Source organism: Sander lucioperca, chromosome 16 (genome assembly GCF_008315115.2).
Source record: "Sander lucioperca isolate FBNREF2018 chromosome 16, SLUC_FBN_1.2, whole genome shotgun sequence".
Taxonomy (NCBI): Eukaryota; Metazoa; Chordata; class Actinopteri; order Perciformes; family Percidae; genus Sander; species Sander lucioperca.
The window spans coordinates 30,739,024-30,762,173 of NC_050188.1; the positions used below are offsets into that span (position 1 = coordinate 30,739,024).

Genomic DNA, 23,150 nt, shown 5'->3' on the forward strand with positions numbered 1-23,150 from the left:
GTGGAGGAAATGTCACAGAAAAATAACAAGTTGAAGGAGTTACCGTGACAGCAGAAAGCATGACCTTTAAAAGGCCAAAGCCTACAAGTTGATAACGCTGTTGTTCTTGGTAGGTCTGTTATAAAAATTATATCGCTTCTAATAGTTCCAAGGTGTGATAATTGACTACAATTTACAGCAAATCTTTGTAATCTCTGTGATTCTTCCTTCATTTATAACCCCCTTCAGCCATTAAACTCTTATCTACAGCGGCTCTACAAACTCTCCTGCGCTGTCGATTGGGATTTGTCTTCCAGGGGCGTGTTTTCAGCTGCAGGAGGCGGAGCTGCTGCCGGCGCCACCACCAGCGGGACCTTCTCCTTCACCGGCGAGGCGGGGAGTGTGGTGGCGGCGCTGGCGCCGGCGGGAGGGTCCTCCGCAGACGAGGAGGTTGGAGGCGGGACGCCGCCGAAGCTGCGGGCGATCTCGTCGAAGGTCTTGCCCCTCGTCTCTGGGACTTTGATGAAGGTGAAGATGAAAAAGAAGATGAGGAAGGCGGTGAAGATGAGGAAGACCCAAGGCCCGCACCACTCCTAAAGGGGAGAAGAACAGAGGCGAGTCAGACTTTTATCGAAACACTTGAATTTACATCTTCAGAGTTCTCACGTCTTTAAAAATATATATTTTTATATATATCAAGTCAAGTGCGATTTATTGTCTTTTCAACCATATACACTGTATATAGTGAAACGATTAAAAAAAAAAAAAATATATATATATATATATAATAGAGAAGGAAAAAAGTAAATACAAAAGAGAAAAGAGAACAGGAAATACAGAAATATATAGAAAAAAGTCTAATGAGATCTAATTTGAAGATTTTATATAACACAAAAGATCACAGAAGGTGAAATCAAACCAAAACAACCACATAATAAATAAATAAAAAGTTATAATAAACGAAGACAAAGCCAAAAAAAAGAAGAAAAAAAAGAAAGATGCTCAAACCAATTCCCAACAGAGGGGAGTCCGAGTTTTATCGAAATACTTGATTTTAGATGTTCTCACGTTTTATTTAAATATAATCTTTAAAAAATAAATGTATATAATAATAGATATATAATATATAACAGAGAAGGGAGAAAAGACAAAAAGGAAAGACAAATATATTTTGAAAAAATAATCTAATGTGACCTAATTTTTTTTTTTCCAAGATTATTTTTTTTGGCCATTTTAGGCCTTTAATATATAGGACAGCTGTAGATATGAAAGGGAAGAGAGAGAGGGGGAATGACATGCAGCAAAGAACCACACAATATATATATCTTTTTTTAATAAACATAGACAAAGCAAAAACAAAAAAAACTAAAACAAATTCCCAAAACAAATTTAAAACCAGGGTGAATGCCTCCCCCTTACCACTAGTTTGGGGAAGCTCACTCCAACCAGGAAGTTGGCCGTCCAGTTGCAGCAGCCGGCCACAGCCATGGCGGCCGGGCGGGGCCCCTGGGAGAACAGCTCGGCCACAATGAACCATGGGATTGGACCGGGGCCCAGCTCAAACATAGCCACAAACAGCATGACGGCGACGATGGCCATGTAGCTCATAACGGGAATGTCCTTCTGCTCAGAAAGAGGGAGAGAAAACATCAGACAATGACATTTTGATTAAATGAGTTTTCTTATTATATCTAATGTTTATTGACAGCATCTGTTGATGAATACCAATGTAGGCACTGGTGGACAAAGAGTTCAAAGGGTTAACGCCGTGACAGTGCTAAAACTCACCAGCAGGAGGGAGATGGTCATGAGCACGGCGCTGATCGCCATTCCACCCAATCCCAGGAGGTGCAGAGTCCTCCGTCCCGCCTTCTCCACCAGGAAGAGCTGGAAGACAGACACAGGAGGCAGTGATTCGCTGCTGGACGCACACACACACACACACACACACACACACACACACACACACACACACACACACACACACACATCTCACACACACACACACACACACACACACACACACACACACACACACACACACACACACATATCTCACACACACACACACACACACACACACACACGCAGGAGCAAAGACAAACACACTGATGTCACTCACAGAAACAACAGTGAAGATGGTGTTGACGATGCCGGCTCCGATGGTGGCGTAGATGGGCTGTTTCACACCGGCTGACTCAAAGATGCCTGTCGAGTAGTAGAACACCTGGGGGGGGGGCACAGAGAGCGGAGACAAAGCTTTCATATCAACAGTTTTTTTTTCTACAGAAAAAAAGATCTGGAATTCTGTCAATGTCTGTCACAGTTTTATAGCCTATAAACCGAATCACTGTGACGTCTAACACAAAAATCCCGTCCGGGTAGACAAATGGCAGTTGCTTTGAATTGAGGAGAGATGTGAAATTGGCATACTTGTTTATATTTGTTTAAAGATATATTGTTTAAAAATGAATTGAAATTGAATGCCGTGATTGACCAATCAGAATCAAGTATATCACAAGGCTGTGTGATAATCTGTATTAATAATCTGAATCTGCAAAGTAACTAGCAACTAAATGTATCAAATAAATGTAGTGGGGGAAGTACCAGAAAATGGAAAAACTCAGGTAAAGTACAAGTACCTCAAATTGTACTTAAGTAAATGTACTTAGTTACTTTCCAACACTGCTTTAACTATAATATGTACTGTATGCAGTGTATGTGTTGATTGAATGGTATTCTTCTTAAAATAGACCACAGTACGAGTAGATGTTGCCAGGGTAACAACTAATAGGGATCCAAATAAAAGTGTGTGTTTAAAAGCGTGTGTCTGTATGTAGCCCTATGTGTGTGTGTGTGTGTGTGTGTGTGTGTGTGTGTGTATGTGTGCGTGTGTGTGTGTACAGGCTGCCTGTTGAGGACTCACAGCGTTGATCCCTGACAGCTGCTGGGAGAGCTGCAGCATGACGGCGATGAGGAGGGGCTGACGATACGCCGCAACGCGGAAAAGCTCGGGGATGGTCACCTTCTTCTCCATGGCCATCTTAGCGCTCTCCTCCTTCATCTCCTGCATGTCCTTACTCACATCCTCACTGCCACGCAGACGCACCAGCACTGTCAACAGCACAGATGCACAATGTGTCTTTGTCTTTGACAGAGGTGTAGTGCCTTTACTTTAGAATAGAAAAATGCTCTGTTGTGCTAACAGGTCGGTGATGCTGAGTCAATGCACTAATACACCGGTGTAAATAAACAAGCAGCGATAGTAAAACAGTGGGAGACCAAAACCATTTATGAGGATTGGATTATAACTATTAATCTTGGAAATAGTTTGAAAACATATTAACACAAGGTCCACTAATTCCCTTTTTCATTGTAACTCCGGTAGCCATCTCCATGACTGCTAAGCAAATTCCAGTCACTGATGAAGGCCATGAGATTTTGTTAAAGGTGCTCTAAGCGATGTTGGGTGACGGCACTTCTTGTTGACGTTTGAAGTATTATCAAACAAAACGGATTCTAGCTCGCCCCTCCCTCCTCCTCATCCCGTCCCCTCCCCCTCCCTTCCGTGCTTCCGCGCACTAACCCCCCAACCCCCACCCCAAAATCCTTCTTGTCGGTTATTGGCTGGAACGCTGGAAGACTGTTTGTTATGTTTGGTGGTGCAGGTTGGCACAATTTGTTTTTGTTGCTGTTTGTGGAGCCTGGGCTGTCTACAGAGACCGTTTTTTTACAGTGTGTTCAGGGGACAGGCAGCTGGTGGATAGTGAGGAGATGTTTGCTGTATGTGACAAAAAATGTTGTAGCCTAACAAACGCGTGACATCGCTTAAAGCACCTATAAAAGCTCTGGAAAAAGCGGGTAGAAGCTTAACCTCATGTTGAGACTATGTTGTGGGACTTCTACGGCCATTTTGGCTTTAACATAGCAACAAGAGAGTAGGGCTTTCCACCCATTTCGAATGTTTGCACTCCATTGAATGACTGTTTTCAGGGGTTATTGGCAGACCCAAAGGGAATCTGCAGATCCAAATATTGCATTTGAAATATTTAGTGGTACCCTTAAAGCAGCCATATTATGCTCATTTTCAGGTTGATAATTGTATTTTAAGGTTGTACCAGAATAGGTTTACATAGTTTAATTTTCAAAAAACACCATATTTTTGTTGTACTGCAGTGCTCTCTCTCACTGCTGCAGATCCTCTTTTCACCTGGTCTCTGTTTTAGCTACAGAGTGAGACCTCTTTTCTTCTTCTGTACTATCTTTGATTGCACTTGCACATGAACAGTAGCTCAGATGTATATCATGTCAGCTAGCTAGCTCCATAGACAGTAAAATAAAGGCTGTTTCTACAACTTTGGTCAGTTACAAGGCAGGATTAGCTGGGAGACTTCTAAATGAGGGCGCACATGGAAGTAGTTCTTTTGGAGATTATGGTGAACTTGTGTGTGTTGTAGCAGTGCTTTGCTATTGAGAACGAGGTAGCATGCTAGCGTTAGCGTTAGCATGCTAACGCTAACGCTAACTACGAGCTAATGGTTGCGGTTAGCCTGCTCGTTTCGGCTTGTGACGTCACAAGCCGTGCCGATTTTGAACAGCTCACCCAGAGACTGAAGGCAGGACACATTCAGAAACTGTATCTCACTCAAAACACCATGGATGGATTTTTTTCTAAGTTTGTATGTGTGTGGAAGCACCAGAGACACAAAATAACACCCCAAATCCCAGAAAATGTGATTTTTTCATAATATGGGCACTTTAAAGCCATTATATGGGGGCATCCTTGTTGCATAGTGGTTGAAAACTTTTGAGTTCAGGTGGGAATCCCCCTTTAACTCTCTCTCTCCTCATTTCTTCGCCGCTCTCCACTGTATATGATCCAATAAAGGTAAAAAAAAAAAAAGAAATGCCCAAAAATAAAATCCTAAACTATGGCACCCTCCAGTTGTAGCACCAGAGAAGACAATGTAGTAGACAGACCCCCTCCAACCCCCATGACTCTGACCTGGGACACTGACATGAATTGGTTGAAAGCACACAGACTATACCAGTTTTCAGCAGGATTGTCTCATTTTCCTACAAACACTTAATGCCATTAGAGTTAAAGACGCTATAATTATAAATAAAACATAAAATCCTACACACAGTGGCTTTAAAGTTGCTCTCTCTGGAGACACAAACAGCTCAGAGTGACCTGCTGGTTACTTTTTTATGTTCAGCTGTAAAACATAAGAGGCAGAGCCGATTCTTTATCTTCGCCAGAAAGAGCTTTTTGCTGCGAACACCACAAATGCCAACCCTCTCCTGTGAAGGAGAAGTAGGTCAGTGCCTCGGAGTCGACCCCGACAGGCTGCGTGTTGAACAGATATGCCAGAACCTTCTGCCTGTTCAAGGACTCTTCTCTCCAGGCTAAAGCATCGCCCTGACTCACCTCATCTCACTCCTGTGTACCTGTAACTACTGATATCTCCTGACTTCTCTCTATTTTCTTTCTTTCTCCTTGATCTTTCTCTCTTTTTTTCTCACTTTCATCGGCTCTTTTTTCCCACACTTTGTTCTTCTCAATTTGTCTCCTTCCTTCCTTTCTTCCTTCCTTCCATCTCCTCTGACTCACATGCAGTTCCTTCATGTTACAGTTTCTGTATAACTGCAGCAGTAATGGGAGCAGCTGTGGTAATATTGGTACTCGGCTACCACACTGATAGCAGTAACAGTAGTATTGTTGTTGTCAGTAGAAGCAGCAGGCATAGCAGCAGGACTGTCAGTGGTATAGCAGTAAAGGTATTGCCAATAGTATTTTTTTTAAGATTATTTTTTTGGCCTTTTATGGCCTTTATGGACAGGACAGCTTGAAGACAGGAAAGAGAAGAGAAATACCGGGTGAGCTAGAGGTCGCCCCAGATGGTATTATTTTGAGGAGAGGCAGAGGTATTGTAACATTGTATATGCAGAGGTATTGTAACATTGTATATGCAGAGGTATTGTAACATTGTATATGTTGTTTGTATATGTTGTTTGTATACCTGGAGTGGTAACAAAAATAATTTCCCCCTGGGATTATTAAAGTATTTCTGATTCTGATTCTGATCTGTATTAGTGTGTACCTTTGCGTGCCTGCTCCTCCTTTTTCAGGTTGATGAGCAGGAAGCGAGGGCTCTCAGGACAGAAGGGAAGCAGGATGCACTGCAGCACAGCAGGGGCCACTGTGAGGGCCAGCAGCAGGGGCCACATCTTGGCTGAGCCCAGCAGAGCCTCCAGACCAAAGATCTAAACACCAAGGCCACAACACAACAGCTTGGTCAGAGTTAATGCAAAGCTAAATAATAATTTGTGCTGTTCTTCAGTTGATAAAATGTCAGAAAATGGTCAAAAATGTCGAATGGTGTTTCCCAAAACCCAAGATGACGTCCTCAAATGTCTTGTTGTGTCCACAACTCAAAGGAGAAGCTAGAAAATATTGACATTTAAAAGCTTGATTCAGAGAATTTGACTTTTTCCATAAAAAATGACTCAAACCGATTTATCGATTATAAATATAGTTGCCGATTCATTTACAACTAATCGATTAATCGATTAATCTTTGCAGCTCTAAACTTTATTATAGAGTAACTGTAACTTAAAGACCTGGACCCTGTTTTCCCATGTTTATGTGTCGAAGTGACTGATGGGAACAACATCTTTTTTTTGAAAGAGTGAGATCCTTTTTGTTTAACATGAAACAACGCTATCGCCAAACCCACCAGACCATTTGAATAAACAGTAATTTTATCGACACACCCATATCGTTAAATACACTTCATTCAAAGTCAACAGGGACAAAATCTTCCAAAAAATCAAAAGCCATCCTACTGTTCCAACAATCACCACTCTGGTTTGGTTGAAATAAACCCTTAATTCACCCATTTACAAGTGAAAATATTGCTGGCTCTATACGCCACAGTTACTGTTTATCGAAATGGAGTTTGGCGATGGCAGTTTCGGGGCTGTTTCTGGTTAAACAAAAAGGATCTTACTCATTAACAAAAGGTTTGTCTCTGTAGGGATCCTTTCCATAATGTTGTCAGACACTTAGCATGATAATCAAAGCCTTTTAGGGTGGCAGTAGCTCAGTCTGTAGGGAGTTGGTTGCTGGTTCATACGGACCAAAATATGGTGGTAGACTGGTAGCTGGAGAGGTGCCAGTTCACCCCATTGGCACGGCCAAGGTGCTCTTGAGCAAGTCACCGAACCCCCAACTGCTCGGGGTGCCTGTCCATCGACAGTTGCAGATCCATCTCTCTATTAGTGCATGTATAGGTACTGAGCATGTGTGAGTATTTCAGGCCTGTGTGTAATGTGTATTCTAACAAAAGAGTGTAATTTCCCTTGCGGGATTAATAAAGTATACATTATTATTATTATTAATGGCAAAAACAGCACTTTTTGACGATGCACAAATCCCTTGAGAGGTTACATTTCAGCCTGTATAATGCCTGCCGACTGCAGTGGTCTTGCTCTATACTGGACTAAACTTTGAAAAAAAATTTCAAAAAATGTTGTTTCCATCAGTCACTTAGACACAAACACATGGGAAAATAGGGTCCAGCTTGAAAAATACAAACGTCTCCCTTTAACTTCCCTGAGAAATTCAAATTGCTGACCTTAAGATTTCTGGTATAAATCAACAGCTGTTATGTCATATACATTTGAGGTTTGTTAGGAAGCCTCCTGCTGACCTGAGCGATCAGGATGCCCACCACCACACCGAGCTGGTGAAGAGTGCCGAAGGCACCTCGGAGGGGAGTGGGCGACACCTCGCCCACATACATGGGAGTCAGGCCGGTAAAGAGGCCGCAGAACAGGCCGATGACCAGGCGCCCGGCGATCACCATCTCATAGGAGGAGCAGATGGTGGAGAAGCCCATGAGGAGGCCGCCGATCACCGCCAGAGAGTTCACCAGGAACATGGAGCGGCGCCTGAAGGGGAGGAGGGGGAGGTTAACACAGATACTAGGAGACAGCCCTGAGACAAACATTCCCTTATCATGCAGATGTCTGCATAGGCTCCCTGATTGGGACAGGGAGGCAAGGGCAGAACAGGTTTGGATATCAGAGACTGGATGAATCCTCTCGTCCCCTGTCCTGTGATGTCTACACTTTCCCTTAAGTCTCATCATACCACTACATGGTGTTTCTGGACATTCCACCACATTCTTCAACCATGGATTTTGTTTGTATGTGTAGCTACACACATCTGAGACATTATACCAAGCCCTGACAAAAACAAACTAAAACTAAATATGTAAAAACTAAACCCTTCTGAAAAACTCAAACTAATTAAATATATAAAAACTAAACCCTTCTGAAAAACTGAAACTAAACCAAAACTAGGAAACACACTCTGAAAACTAACTAAAACTAAAATGAAATCCAAAAGTCAAAACTAAAATGAACTAAATAAAACTAATTGAAATTCTAAACTATTATCACCTTGTTTTAAACATGCAACATGTTAATTTTAATATAGTTTGGTAGATTAGTGATTAGCAGTGGTAGAATGTAACTAAGTACATTTATTCAAGTACTGTACTTAAGTACAAATTTGAGGTACCTGTACTTTACTTGAGTCTTTTCTTTTCATGCCACTTTCTACTTCTACTCCGCTACATCTCAGAGAGAAATATTGTACTTTTTACTCCACTTCATTAATCTGACAGCTTTAGCTACTAGTTACTTTACAAATTAAGATTTTTATTATAAATTAAACTACCCAACAATATACAGGCCTGCAAGTACAGCTGAAATGATTAGACCATTAAACACACAACTGTTTGGATCGTTTCCAGTTTCTAAAATGTGAGGATTTCTCTGCTTTGAGTACTTTTACTTTTATAAGTACAGTTTTCTGATGATGCTTACATACTTTTACTTAAGTAAAATTTCCAAGGCAGGGGTTTTACTTGTAACAGATTATTATTACAGTGTCATACTTTTACTTAAGTAAATGATCTGAATACTTCTTCCACCGCTGGTAATTCACCTTAGAGGGTTGGTGGTGGGGAGAGCAGCTGAGAGGTTTGTGGTTTAGGAAGATTGACAAGTCCATCGATTAACTGAGGGATTACCATAAATGTGTCAGGACTGATTGACCTGCCTGAGCCAATGTAAAGGTCAGTTGTTTTCCTGTCTAATTAGATTATTGACAGATAGGTGTTACAGGGCAAACATGTGTGTGTTCATGTGTTCCTGTGTGAGTGCTTGACCTTTTTGTGACAAGATAAAAGATATCAGAAAATCTCTTTTTTATTTCTTTTGTTTTCTGTCAAATGTATTTTTGTCTTTTGTGCGTCGCATGTTAGGTTTTATTAGCTTCGTCTATTATAAGGATACTTTAACATTTTGGGAATTCCGTTTATTTACTCTGTTTTAGAGAATTAGATGAGACCACCAATACAAATTTCAAGTCTGTGTGTTAAGTATGGAGCTAGAGTAGGAGGCAATTAGCTTAGCTTAGCTTAGCATAAAGGCTGGAAGCAGAGGGAAACAGCTAGCCTGACTCTCCAAGGTAAAAAAAAAAAAAAATATGCCTATCAATTCATCTAAAGCTTACTTTAACAGGCTGCATCGCGTTTGTTTAATCTGACACAAACAGAAATGAACTTTGAATGAAGCCAGGCTAGTCGTTTCCCCCTGCTTTCAGTCTTTATGCTAAGCTAAGCTAATTGTAGAGAAAAGTATTTCCCCAAAATGCCTTGTTCCTTTTCAAATACATTTTTAAATCTCAATTCATTGACACGTTCATACCATTTTAAGTGTGAAAAGAACAGTGTAAAAAAGGAAAATGTTGCGTCCAGTGTGAACCCAAACATTCTTAAACTGTATGTGAAAAAATACTTTTATGGCAGTGGTTAAGACAACAGAAAGAAAAAAGGATTGCGGATTGATGCTCAGGGTAAAAAACAGAGGCAAATGGAGGAATGAAAGAACAACTCTGGGGAACATTAGAGTCGAGCAGTGGGCTCAAGACAGACACGCTTCATAAGCTCCATTAGGAGCAATGGTTTGTGACAATCCAGCTGAATCACACAGGAAATACACTAAAGGAAAAACAAAACTCCAACCAAAGCAAAGAAATACTTGATATTGACATTAAATATGTCTAAAAAAACAACAACTGATAATTAAAATACAAAAGATACATCTCTACCTGTGCATTATTTAGACAAAATGAGGTTTAGGTTCTCATTACACAAGTTTACACTCCAGCTGGTTATAGAGCGCGTTCCATTTGTACTCAGAAGTCGGATATTCCGAGGTCAAAGTCAGAAACACGCCCCCTGACCTCGGATTTCCGAGCTCGGAAATCAGACAACCACCGAGTACCCCAAGCTCAAAATCCAACATACAACAGTAGTGAAAGCTGTAGTAACTTACAGTTGTTAGCACTTGTTGGTGAGACACTGTCTTATTTGTGTCGTACACACAGTCCTGTCCATCTTATATCTGTGGACATGTTGTTACGCTGTTTGTATGCACAAAAAAACAGCATATTGCATTGTTATAAACTGGCATTTTAGCCTGGGAAAACCCTGACGAACTTCCGGCAAATTTGAGATTTGCTCTGCAAGTCAGTCTGGCCAAGAGCCCATTCAAGCCCATTTCCAATTTTTACCAAATCGAGGCACCAATCACAACCGTTGAGGCGGGCTTTACACGATGACGATAGAGCAGCGACGGCAAGCAGCTTTTTGTTTACATTCAACATGGCGGCTACCGAAGCGCAGCAACCCGTTGATGCCGCTGTCGCTGCTACGTCACCCGGATCGTTGGTCTGATTGGTTGAAGGACTATCCAATTGCGCCCAGAGGCATTTGAGCGGCGTCCGTTGGTGACGCCCGTTTGGAAATGGGCTGTGAATGGACCTTCCCCAGACCCACTCTCAGTTACAACTGAGAAGGGTCTGGTGTCAACCAGGCTACTGGCATTTGCTAACAATGGCTTACCTGGCTAGAGCTAATGAAAACAATGAAAATCCAACTTGTAAATGGAACGCATTCAACTCGGGTGTGATGTCATTCCCAGCTCCAGTTCCAAAGGTAAATGGAACGCACTAGTATCATACACTTTATATTTAATTCTTACCTGCCAAATCGGTTTGCCATGACGCCTACGCTGAAGGAGCCCACCATGCCGCCGACACTGAAGATGGCGACGGCGATGCTCCAGACGATGGTACACACCCCCGGACTGATGGGCTTGCCATACCGCTCAACCCAGGTATCGTTGAAGAAAGATCGTAGTTTCTGATGGCAGGAAAGAGATAAATAATTTAAACATCGTCTACAATACATCTAGCCTGTATTTAAAGATAGAAATACACTGCTATAATTGGAATAGTTTCAGTAATGGTCAGCTAAAGGAATATTTTGGGAAGAGTGGTACAACTCTCAAGTACAGAGCTTAAGCCAGAGGTTGATTAGCGTAGCTTAGCATACAGACTGAAAGCAGGGGGAAACAGCTAGCTCGGCTCTGTCAAGAGATTAAAAATGAGTAGTCTCGCATTGCCAGACCTTCCTTCACAGCGCTGCGGAGGAGGGTCTGGCTAGTCCACACCGCATTCCGGGATGGGAGAAAAACGTGCTCTGGTTTATTGGCATTTGTTTAAACCAATCACAATCGTCTTGGGCGGTGCTAAGTGCCTGCCGGACTGAGCAACGGTGCCTCTGCAAAATAGTCTCAGGAAGGAACTTGTTTTGGTGGAACGTGTACGTTTAAAAGTTGTTTTAGTCGTGCAACAGAAAACTCAGATTGGACAGATAGTCTAGCTAGCTGTCTGGATTTACCCTGCAGAGATCTGAGGAGCAGTTAACCATAGTCCTCAGAAATCATCTGGAGTTTAGAATTACACTACAAAGAAAGTGGAAGGTAACGGGACATCTGGCCAAAAAGAGGGACATCCGGCGGAATTTCCGGCGGCAACGGAGCAATCCCGGAAGTAGAATGTCATGGATATAGACTATGGAGTCTCAGATCTTAGCAACAAACCCACTCTGATGTTACCAGCTAATCACCAACCTGCTCGGGAGCATTGATGACTCCTGTGTTGTAACCAAACTGCAGAGAGCCGATGACGGCGGTGCCGAGAGAGAACAGGAGATAACCTGTCACCTGCTTTTGCTGCAGTGAGAAAGAACGGGGGAGAACAGGAGGAGAAAATGCCACGAAAAAGAGGAAAAGAAGGATGTGGAAATAAATGGAAGGGTGGAAGAAGGAAACAACAAGAGAGAGAGAGAGAGAGAGAGAGAGAGAGAGAGAGAGAGAGAGAGAGAGAGATAGACATAATAAACATGAAATCTGAGCTCATAATGATATTTCCAGTAATTGCAGCGGGTATACTGATGCAATAAAACTGAGATGTTGATGGCAGACAGGTCAGTGACGCATCAATATAATAATAACAATATCAGGTATCAAACCGTGAAATCATGCTCAGAGTACACAAAAACACACCACACATGCAGCCACACAAGATCACTCATCATATTTCTACTGAAATCAACACGACTTCATGTAATTCATGTAAACATCAGAGTATTCAGAAAAAAAACTTTAAAACCTACAAATAAAACCTGAAATGTACTATATAATGTACTATATTTGTATGAACTCTCGGAGGCCCTACACGCCAAGTTAAATCACCTATCTCTGTGATCAATTGTTTTTATGTTTTTCTTTCTCAAACATAATCAGCTCAATGCAGATGAAATTCAAAACTGAAGCCGTCCACCTGTTCCTGCGTCTGAGCCGGCTCCCATAATGCCATCGATTCATCTCGGTAACGAAATCAGAGGGAGCATTACAGGATTACTGGCGCCATGACGGTCAGATGTTATAAGGTCTGGTCTGGCCCTCATCAAGCCTCCATAAGATCCACTCATGAAGGAAATAATAATAAGTTTGTGGTATTTAAAAAAAAAAAAAAAATCAGGTTATTCATATCTGATGATGTCTTCTAGCTGAAACGCATTTTGTTTTTTGCCCTCATTGAATAAGAAGATCACTTATCGATGAATGTCTTACCTGCTGGAGTTTTTGTTTGTTTTTGTCACCAGATACACTGTGACTAAGATTTGGGAGCTCGCTATTTTCATTATTATTTAGTTTATTATTTCTCTATTCATTTGTTGCCAGCCACGACAGTGACGTTGGTATTGTTTTCAGCTTGTGAGTCTGTGTATGTGTGTGTGTGCGTGTGTGTGTCATCATTGCAAGATATGCTCCTGGACACACCTACTTTAGCGGGAACTACCACAGAGTCAGTTTTGAGTATTTTGTTAGTGGGTTAAATGTCTGTTTGGTCTGTGTGTCTGTTTTGTGTCTGTCTGTCGGTCGGTCTGTCTGTCTGTCTGTGTATTTGTGTCTGTCTGTGTGCTTGTGTCTGTCTATCTGTCTGTGTGCTTGTACCTGTCTATCTGTCTGTCTGTATGTGTGTTTGTGTATGTCTTGTCTGTCTGTCTGTGTGTGTATGTATTGTCTGTTTCTCAGTCTGTCTGTCTGTTTGTCTGTCTGTGTATATGTTTATGTCTATCTGTCCGTCTGTGTGTTTGTGTCTATCTATCTGTCTGTCTGTGTGTATGTTTATGTCTTGTCTGTCTGTCCAAGATGCAGTCACGAAACTTTACAGGTGTGTAGTTGAGCTAAAAATAAAGGCAGAGTTTGATAGATGGGTGTGGTCCGAGCAAGAGCGCTAGAAGTAGAGGAAGCCTCATTCCTCCAATTTCTAAACTGCTCATCCTGTTCAAGGTCATGGGGAGCGGAAGTCTATCCCAGCATGCAACGGGCGGGATGCAGGGTACACTCCAGAGGCATCATAATTACTCAAAACGTCTTCTTTAAGTGTTGTTACTGGACAGCATTGAGAGGTAAATAAACGTCAAAGATTATTAAACGCTTCACGATTGATCCCACATATTAAATTCCTGGCAGGTAATGCCGGGTCACAGCAGTAGAAATTAGGCCACTGTGTCTTTGTCTCTGCTGATGTCTGTAACACAGCAGTCAGCAATAAAGAGACTCGCTGCTGACGGGGCAGAATGTGCGGCTGTTATATGAGACGGTACAGACCTGGAGAGGCCTCAGGTGATCCACCGCCCTTGGTACAAAAACATCCGAGCGAGGTCAGGTAATATCGGCATAGATTGCACTTCTCAGGGTTCATTGTAGTCAGATGGGTGTTGGCCACACTGGACCAATCAGACGACGAGAGGGAGAAATATGTATGCAAAATGATCTGAAGGGCAAAGTGGAATTATTCAAAAAGAGCAATTTAAAAACAGCTAAGAAGCTTAGAATGATTTATCTTACATTTTTCAGTCTAAGAATGAAGCTAATGGCCTCAGTTCAGGCCCTGGATCAGCAGCTGCGAATATCTTTTTCGAATAAGGAAATAAAACTATGTAAGCAAGAAGATAGACGTAATATGGAAACACTTTTTTTCCCCAGTGACTTTGGTTGTGACAATGGCCCATTTCATTTCTCTACAAACGTCTCAGAAAACCGCCGTTTAAGCCTTGAAGTGAACCAACGAGCCATGAGATGAATCATGCCGCCTTTTGAGTAAGTGACAACACACGAGGAGGCGTCCTGATGTATAACAATGACAGATGATGAGGAGGAAGAAACAGCATTTTTTCACCTCAGACAATTTAGTTTATTTCTCAAAATGAAAGGCTGCAAGACAGACGCCCGGCTGGCCTTCTTGCTATTGGACTGTTAAACAACATTAGCTTGCTATGTCTTGTGTTCTTGCACTTGCTTGATGTTTGGCAATCATAACAAATGCACGTGCACAGCTGTCCATATTTACGACAGCGACATGTGTGTATTACATAGGGCCGGGCGATATGGGGAAAATCAGATATAACAATATTTTTGACCAAATACATCGATGTTGATGTTGCGGTGATATTGTAGGCTTGACAATTGTTGCTTTAAAAAAATATTTTCACAATTAGATTTTAGATAAATAATCATCAACAATGTGCATAAAATGACAAAGTGGGTAAAGGCAAATAATAGAACAGCCAGAACAGTCTGGTAAGTTAAGAAAATAACATCAATGTACCTTAATGCGGCCATAAAACCAGAAAAAGACCACACTTATGCTAGCCTGACATCGTCATACTCAGATTCTAGTCAGAATATGAGTCTGATGCTGCTCCATTGGGCTGTGATTATGATGGAAAGAAAATGCCTCTGCACTCAATTGGATAGACCTACAACCAATCAGAGCAACGGAGTATGTGATGAATCCTGTAGGAAGGACGGCAAAAACATCTTTCCGATCGACAAATGCCTTGATCGTGGTTCTCTGTTCCTCTTTTAAAATGAATGCACTGTCGATATCTTCTATAACAGACGCGATGGCGGAATCTACACATCTCAATTCTCCAGCGGCAGCCATGTTTGTTGTAAACAAATTCAACCCAAGCGCTCTTTGGTGACGTGGTTGATTACGTTACTGTTGATCATATGTCCATCAGTGTATAAAGCCCGCCCTGACAATTTGATTGGTCCGAACAGCTCTGGTTTGAGCATAACTGCTCCACAACGGATCAAGTTCAGACCGAACTTCCTGACCTCAAATGTTGGCTAAGTTCGACTGGCATCCAGGCTACACTTATGCCATATCCCGTTATTACGCCAAAATCTAAGACAATGTCTAGTCTCATATCTCGATATATCGATATAATATTGATATATTGCCCAGCTCTAGTATTACACTCTGAAACTTTAGAGGCACCAAATCGCAAAAAATACCAATTTTTCCATAATGTTGCTTTGAAATAGTTGCAGTTTAGCAGAAGTATTCAGACTGACTTGTAGTTTCTACATCGACCAAACTTATTAAGAAGTCTGCTCACAAAACCTTAAAGGTTTTTCGTCCGACAAACATCCACCCAGCCCTTTCCCTGGCTGCAGCCAACAATATCCACCGTCTTCTTCTTTGAACCTTGTTTTCACCTTATGGTGCCTATTAACAACGGGCAGTGGTGGAGGAAGTACTGAATCTCAGTACTTAAGTAAAAGTACAAATAACCAGAGATATATTTACTTTAGTAAAAGTAGAAGTACAACAATGAAAACCCTACTTAAGTAAAAGTAAAAAGTACCTGATTTTAAATGTACTTTAAGTATTAAAAGTAAAAGTACATTGCATTTATTCTCTTAATGTCTATATTCTAATAATTAAAAAAAACCAGTAGGGCTGTGGCATTTTAATTATGTTAGTTTTAGGTTAATGTAATTGTGCTTACCATCTGTGGCCCAGTTTACATTCTGACTTACAATTCTGGTCACAGGGTGATCTGCATGAAGCTCGACTTTGCATTATTTCCCACGGGACAGTGAATGCTGCACATATTTATTTAGCAAGAACACACGGGCTTGGACAACAAGTACGTGGCTTAACAGCTGAGGAGGACCGGGAGTGTTTTTAAAGCAGCCATATTATGCTCATTTTCAGGTTCATAATTGTATCTTAATGTTGCACCAGAATAGGTTTACATGGTTTAATTTTCAAAAAACACCATATTTTTGTTGTACTGCAGTGCTCTCTCTCACTGCTGCAGATCCTCTTTTCAGCTGGTCTCTGTTTTAGCTACAGAGTGAGACCTCTTTTCTTCTTCTTCTTCTGTACCATCTTTGATTGCACTGCACATGCCCAGTAGCTCAGATGTAGATCATGTCAGCTAGCTAGCTCCATAGACAGTAAAATAAAGGCTGTTTCTACAACTTTGGTCAGTTACAAGGCAGGAGTAGCTAGGAGACTTCTAAATGAGGGCGCACATGTAAGTAGTTCTTTTGTAGATTATGGTGAACTTGTGTGGTGTTGTAGCAGTGCTTTGCTATTGAGAACGAGGTAGCATGCTAATGCTAACGCTATGAGCTAATGGTTGCGGTTAGCCTGCTCGTTTCGGCTTGTGACGTCACAAGCCGTGCCGATTTTGAACAGCTCACCCAGAGACTGAAGGCAGGACACATTCAGAAACTGTATCTCACTCTAAACAGCATGGATGGATTTTTTTCAAAGTTTGTATGTGTGTGGATGTACCAGAGACACAACATAACACCCCAAATCCCAGAAAAAGTGTTTTTTTCATAATATGGGCACTTTAAGATAAATATACGGGTTGTATATTAACCCTATGTGAACGGATGCTTCACATAATGACCCAGCAGAGTATCGGGAGCAGCAGCAGTAACAGGAGCAGCGGTAGTACCGGGAGCGGTACGTGCCTGGCCAATAAATACTATTGAAGGGCGGGTCTTGGCGTGGCCATAGTGGGATTCGTAATATCGCGAGCGGCACCGGCAGCTGGACGGCCGCTGCTGAAGGCTTCCCTGCGGACTGCAAACGTGTGACGGTCAGGAAGACGTTTTGGCAGGGGGAAAAACTGATCAGAAAATGTAACGAAAATGTAACGGAACGTTGTAGAAATGTAGTGGAGTAGAAAGTATAGCTAATTGCTGCAAAATGTAACGAAGTAAAAGTCAAAAGTATACACTATTGATTGTACTTAAGTAAAATACAGATACGTGAAATATGTACTTAAGTAACAATGTATTTGTACTTCGTTACATTCCACCACTGACAACGGGCGAAGGAACTGCCGATGAAAACTAGCTTTTAAACTAACTCGGATGCATTTGCAATTTTTTTTGCCCTAAAGAATGTTGATTAGGCTAATGTACACTGTCCTCTTAAAAAGATATAATAAGAACAACAATTTCTTTGCATTCATTGAGTGAATCATGCTCTTATTCAGTGAAATAAATGACCGGATAACATTCAGTTAAGACAAACTACAATGCCATTTTAAAAAAAAGACTGTGAATTATATATGTCATACTGGTACCAAAGTTATCTGAAAAAACAGATTATGTAGATTCCAATTTTTAATCCCCAGTATGGGTCCAAAGACGCTATGTGCTATAATTTCCATAATATAACTCAATGGCATCTTTCGTTACTTCCCATCTGGTAAATGCCCGTGTCTTTGTAACGCAGGCTCACTGTTAGAAATGTGTAGTCTCTAAACCCAAAATAAAAAGACATCATCAGGATTATTTCCTCAGACTTCCCACCAGAGCCACAGAAGACATTATACAACTGCTTTCACAGAGTCGTACTTCTCATGATGAGTAAAAATCAATGGATTGCACCTTTAACTGCCGGGCTGAATTGAAGAGTTAGCTTTTTTCTTCTTCTTTTGGCGTTTGGAAGGTAAAATGATTGTAGTAGATGTGCTAAACGTTGAGACATTGTTTTTTATTTTTATTTTTTTTAACATGTAATGAAGTTCACATTTTTGACTTAGACACTTCGACAAACTTTGAACTGATCCTTCATCATGCGTCTCATTTAGAAGTTAAAAGTTAATTAAAGGAGATGGAAAGAAAAGAGCCCGGAGCGCGTAACGGGAGCCAAATGCAACTCATTATGTTGTCTAAGAATACTGCAAACAGAAGCTGTCTCACACACACACACACACACACACACACACACACACACACACACACACACACACACACACACACACACACACACACACACACACACACGTTTGTTTCACTATCTTTGTGGGGACCCGTCATTGACATAATGCATTCCCTAGCCTCTTACCCTAACCTTAACCATCACAACTAAATGCCTAACCTTAACCCTTACCCTCACCCTAACCCTAACCTAATTCTGACCCTAATCCTAAAACCAAGTCTTAACCCTCAAACAGCCCTTTAACCTTGTGGGGTCCAGCATTTTGGGACCCACAAGGCTGTGCAGACCCCACAAGTATACTGTATTCCCCAGTTTTTGGACCCCACGAATATAGTAAAACAAGCACACACGCGCACACGCGCACACACGCACACACACACACACACACACACACACACACTCACTCACTCACTCACTCACTCACTCACTCACTCACTCACACACAAGCACCAACGCGCACAGGCTGCTATATTTTCTCTGATGTTCACCTTCGTCTTTTCTCTCTGTCTCCCTCATCGACCGTGTCTGTCTCTGGTTTTTTGTCAAGTCACAGTGACTCGGTAATAATTATTGGTCACATCCCAGCACCCAGTGTTTCATAAGGCATGTCTTTACGCTCCGGACAAACATCTGTGCTAGCAGCCTGATGCAGCACACACATAATTATGTTGAACAGATGCTGCGTTACTGTGGTAACCAGTTTCATGATGATGTGTGCAAAACAAATACCACCTGTTACCTCGTGTGTGAGGTCAGATTTGACGGGAAAAAAAACAAATAGGATTTGCTTCACAAACCTGTTTCAAGTACAACTACTGTACGCAAGATTCACACGACTCACATCTGATCTTATCATCCTTCTTTTGGCCTCATTTAAGCTCTATCTCTTTAACTCTCTTCCTCCATCCAACCGAGAGGGCCCATATCGCTCCCCCGCCCCCTCCCTCCTTTCTACGTCTCCGTGGCAACAGCCTGGAGAGGACCGTTTTATTGACACAGGCCGAAAGTGACCACCCACCCACACACACACACACACACACACACAACCCCCCACCGCTGTTGGTGTGGATTTTGTTTGTGTTGGTTTTCTTGCCTGCACTCAAATGTACGTTTGTTACGTTAATGTATGTTCTTAATTATCTTCTTTTTTAAAAAAACATATTCAAAATAAACTTAATCAATAAAAGCTTGACTTTTGAGTGAGATCAGGAGGAAGGGCGAATGTATCGAGCTGTTTATGAGGATGAATTCAATAACGTTTCAGGCTGGATTTTAGTGTGAAGGATCGTGTATTGATGAGATTGTCAATATTTGGCACGAGCCAAGGGGGCAGAATGGCCCTGAAGATTGCACATATATATATATTTACACACAATGACACACATTTGTGCAACTAAGCTTACCACCAGACTATATTCAGAGGAGTCTACGGTCATGTTTGTGATTTTGCTTCCCATTGAATTTGGGCGTAAAGGTACTCGAAGCGATGTTGGGTGATGTCACTTCTTGTTGACGTTCGAAGTATTCAAACGTCAAACAAAAGGAGGCTAGCTCGCCCCTCCCTCCTCCTCATCCCGTCCCCTCCCCCTCCCTTCTGCACACTACCCCCCACCCCAATTTTGATGTTTTTTTTCCATTTTGGCTTCTAATGATCACAAAGACAATGTAATCGAGAAAAAAACGATTATTTTGCACATTACATTTTGCAAGTGAACTCTTACTTTGTCTTGTCTTCTGAAGAGGAATTTAAAAAAACTTCAACGGGAAAAGTATGAAGGGAAATTTCACAGTTCAAGGTGTTTTAACTGTTGATTTGTTTAAAATGTTTCACGTTTTCTTTTAAAGTTCAATAAATGCAACAGATTTTCCAAAAGTCAATGAGTAATAGTGTGACCAAACTAATTGTGATTATTTGTTGGGGCATTTTAGGCCTTTATTTGACAGGACAGCTTAGACTTGAAAGGGGTTGAGAGAGGGGGGATGACATGCAGCAAAGGGTCGCAGGTCGGAATTGAACACGTGGCCACTGCGGAGAGGACGAAGCCTCTGTACATGGGGCGCACGCTCTACCAGGTGAGCTACCCAGGCACCCCACTAATTGTGATTATTTTCCATAATGGAGCAGCCCTAACACAAACTTAGCATCAGTCTTTGCTTGTGTGCACTATGCTCTTGATTGTTTTACAGACTAAACTGGACTTTTAAAGCATTGCTAACATCACTTTTAAGTCACATTTCGAGTAAAAAAAAAAAAAAATGGCTAAAATGTTTGCTAATCTCATGATTGTTCTTCTTTGTACGACCAAAGAAAAAAAATGTTATTTTAATCTATGTTTGGAGAAGAAATGGTAGTTTTGAGCCGATATTTCCTTCCAACTTCCAACATTACTTTACTAACCTCGATCCCCATTTTAAAACAAACCTAATCCTAAAGCTAAGTCTTCATCCCAAATGACCTGTTTTCAACAAATAGAAAATAAAAAAAAATTGAAATAAATCTTTTCTGTCTCTTGCTATGAGGACATTTTTTCCTCCTCATAAATACAAAACAAAAGCCACACACACACCTCTGTTTCTCACACTCAGTCGACCGATACTACTGAACACAGACCTACGCACAATATCAAAAAGAAAGCAAGCATGCATACTAAAAAAAAAAAAACATCACAAACATAAAGGCTACAGCCCATGCATGACGTGTCTCCCATGGATACTTAACACATATCTGCAGTATTCCTGGATGACTCAGAGTTATGATGGCACATACAGGCTCACCACACAGCTCTGCTTAGACACTCACTTTATATATAGAATCACTCCTTACACATGCACCACTACTCCACTGATCTCTGAGTTGTAAAGACCCCCCCCCCCCCTTTTTGAACGTTATTCTACTGTGATAACGGTGCATTTTAACATCATCTTGGACAATCACGATAGGGAGAACACTGCATTATGTAACTAGAAAGACACCACAACGATTCTGAGAACTTACAGTACTTTAATGCAGAGCCGCAGGGCCATTACTACAAAGGTGACGTGGTTTCACAAATGAAATCGGATATGTGAAAAGCAGACATTTTCCAAAATGCAGTAGTATCAATAACTTTTGAAAATGAGAGATTCAGGCAATGCGATTTTGACTTATAGGGTGACAAGCACTATTTTCTGAAAATGTGTCCAAAAGAAACTAAGAAGAAAGAAAATCACTTGCCTGGCCTTCCATCTTCTGATGTCTAGCTGGATGAAATGTCTTTTTCTCCAATTGAAGGATGCAGAGAGGAGATCTTCAGGTGGTGGTAAAATAAGCTTTGCAGAACCCGCCCGCCGGTGCTATGAGCTGCGGGAAAAGGAACACACCTCTTTAGGCGCTGACCGTGGTACCAGCCCGTTCTGGCAGGCAGGACACGACCGCTTTCCCGTCCCTTCCCCATCAGTAACCACACACACAGTAATTCACACATGAAGATATACAGTACAGGAAATAAAATGGAGATGAATATTTTGTCCGGTAACCTCTTTCTGTCTCTGTGGTGTCGGTCAAACTGGAGCTAGCAGTAGATGTTTCACCAAAGAAACCCAAATCTGTGCAAAAGCAGCCCAAACCGGACAATAAAGTGTCACTCACCTGTCGTGTGTACCGACCCGGTCAAATATGACCCTCGGTGAGCTGCAGCAGTCGTTTGTTTTTTTTTTTTTTCAGCCGGTGCCTCCCTCTTTTTCTCTTGGAATTCGTCTCGTACGTGAGCTGCGAGGAGAACCGCACGTAGCCGCACGCAGATGTTTCTATTACTTCTTTACGTCTACTCCATCAACCTATGAAAAACTGGCATACTGCGATGCCGTGACTTAGCCACGCCCCTCCGCTTCTACGTGCAGAAATCCGTGACTCTTGTGCATCATCACCCCGTCCCGTGAGGAGAGGCGACCATGTCCTATTATGGTGGCAGCCTTTTTTTTTTTTAATTCGGTTGCTTCAGCTTAGGGGGACGCAAAGCGTGGGCGCATGCGCGGTAGGGTGCTTCCTGAGGGCCCGTGAGGGGATAATTATTATGGACCCCCCCCTCCCCCTCCGCTCCATCCCTCGTGCTCTGCTGTCCCACTCGCCTTCCCATGATGCCTCTCGCGGGCGACCTTGACAGCAGCTGTTGGGTGACTGATGCTGATGCTGATGCTGCGGATGCTGATGCAACGCGGTCCGTTACTGAGGCAACGTGTCAGATGACGCTCCAGTTGTAGAAATTATTACTTTTTGCAGACATTGATAGTTTGTGAACAGCCAGCACACGAGGCAACTGTCCATATGAATGTGAAATGATCCCAGCTATAGCCTATCAAACGATGCAGTTCTCCCAGTCTTATGATCTGCTCGTGACACAGAGACTTTAAAAAGTCAGCTGATGGTGCATCATGGAGGCTTGCGTAAAAATGATGCATTGAATTTAGCATAATCCAGTTTTGACGGAATGAGTTTGAAAAAAACTAACGGTTTAGCTCCTTTCGTGCATTAAGTTGTTTTTTAAACAGCTGTTTTCAACGTTAAGATTTTTTATTTATTTTTTTAACTTCTGCTTAAATGCTAAACTTGTTCTCAAACAAACGGAGAGTCCAGGGAAAAAGCGTTTTGTGTATT

General features: G+C 41.8%; 1 protein-coding gene across 1 annotated transcript; it reads right to left on the reverse strand.

The window, feature by feature from the left end:
* LOC116046394 (solute carrier family 2, facilitated glucose transporter member 1-like) lies at positions 1-22,504 on the reverse strand. The gene is made up of 11 exons (XM_031294747.2): positions 22,146-22,504; positions 21,732-21,857; positions 12,034-12,135; positions 11,101-11,261; positions 7,695-7,935; positions 6,084-6,246; positions 2,906-3,093; positions 2,102-2,206; positions 1,768-1,866; positions 1,399-1,602; positions 1-572 (listed from the first exon to the last, which is right to left on the reverse strand). The coding sequence occupies exons 2-11, from the start codon at positions 21,741-21,743 to the stop codon at positions 255-257; spliced, it is 1,593 nt and encodes a 530-aa protein (XP_031150607.1). The 5' UTR covers positions 21,744-21,857; positions 22,146-22,504; the 3' UTR covers positions 1-254.
* Positions 22,505-23,150: the final 646 nt, after the last annotated feature.

Bases quoted from the DNA above. Each gene is read 5' to 3' on its own strand.
- LOC116046394 (XM_031294747.2), bottom strand. The intron at 7,936-11,100 runs GTAAGAATTAAA...CCTCCCCTTCAG, and splicing joins ATGGCAAACCGATTTGGCAG to GCGCCGCTCCATGTTCCTGG. The intron at 1,603-1,767 runs GTGAGTTTTAGC...CTTTCTGAGCAG, and splicing joins TGACCATCTCCCTCCTGCTG to AAGGACATTCCCGTTATGAG.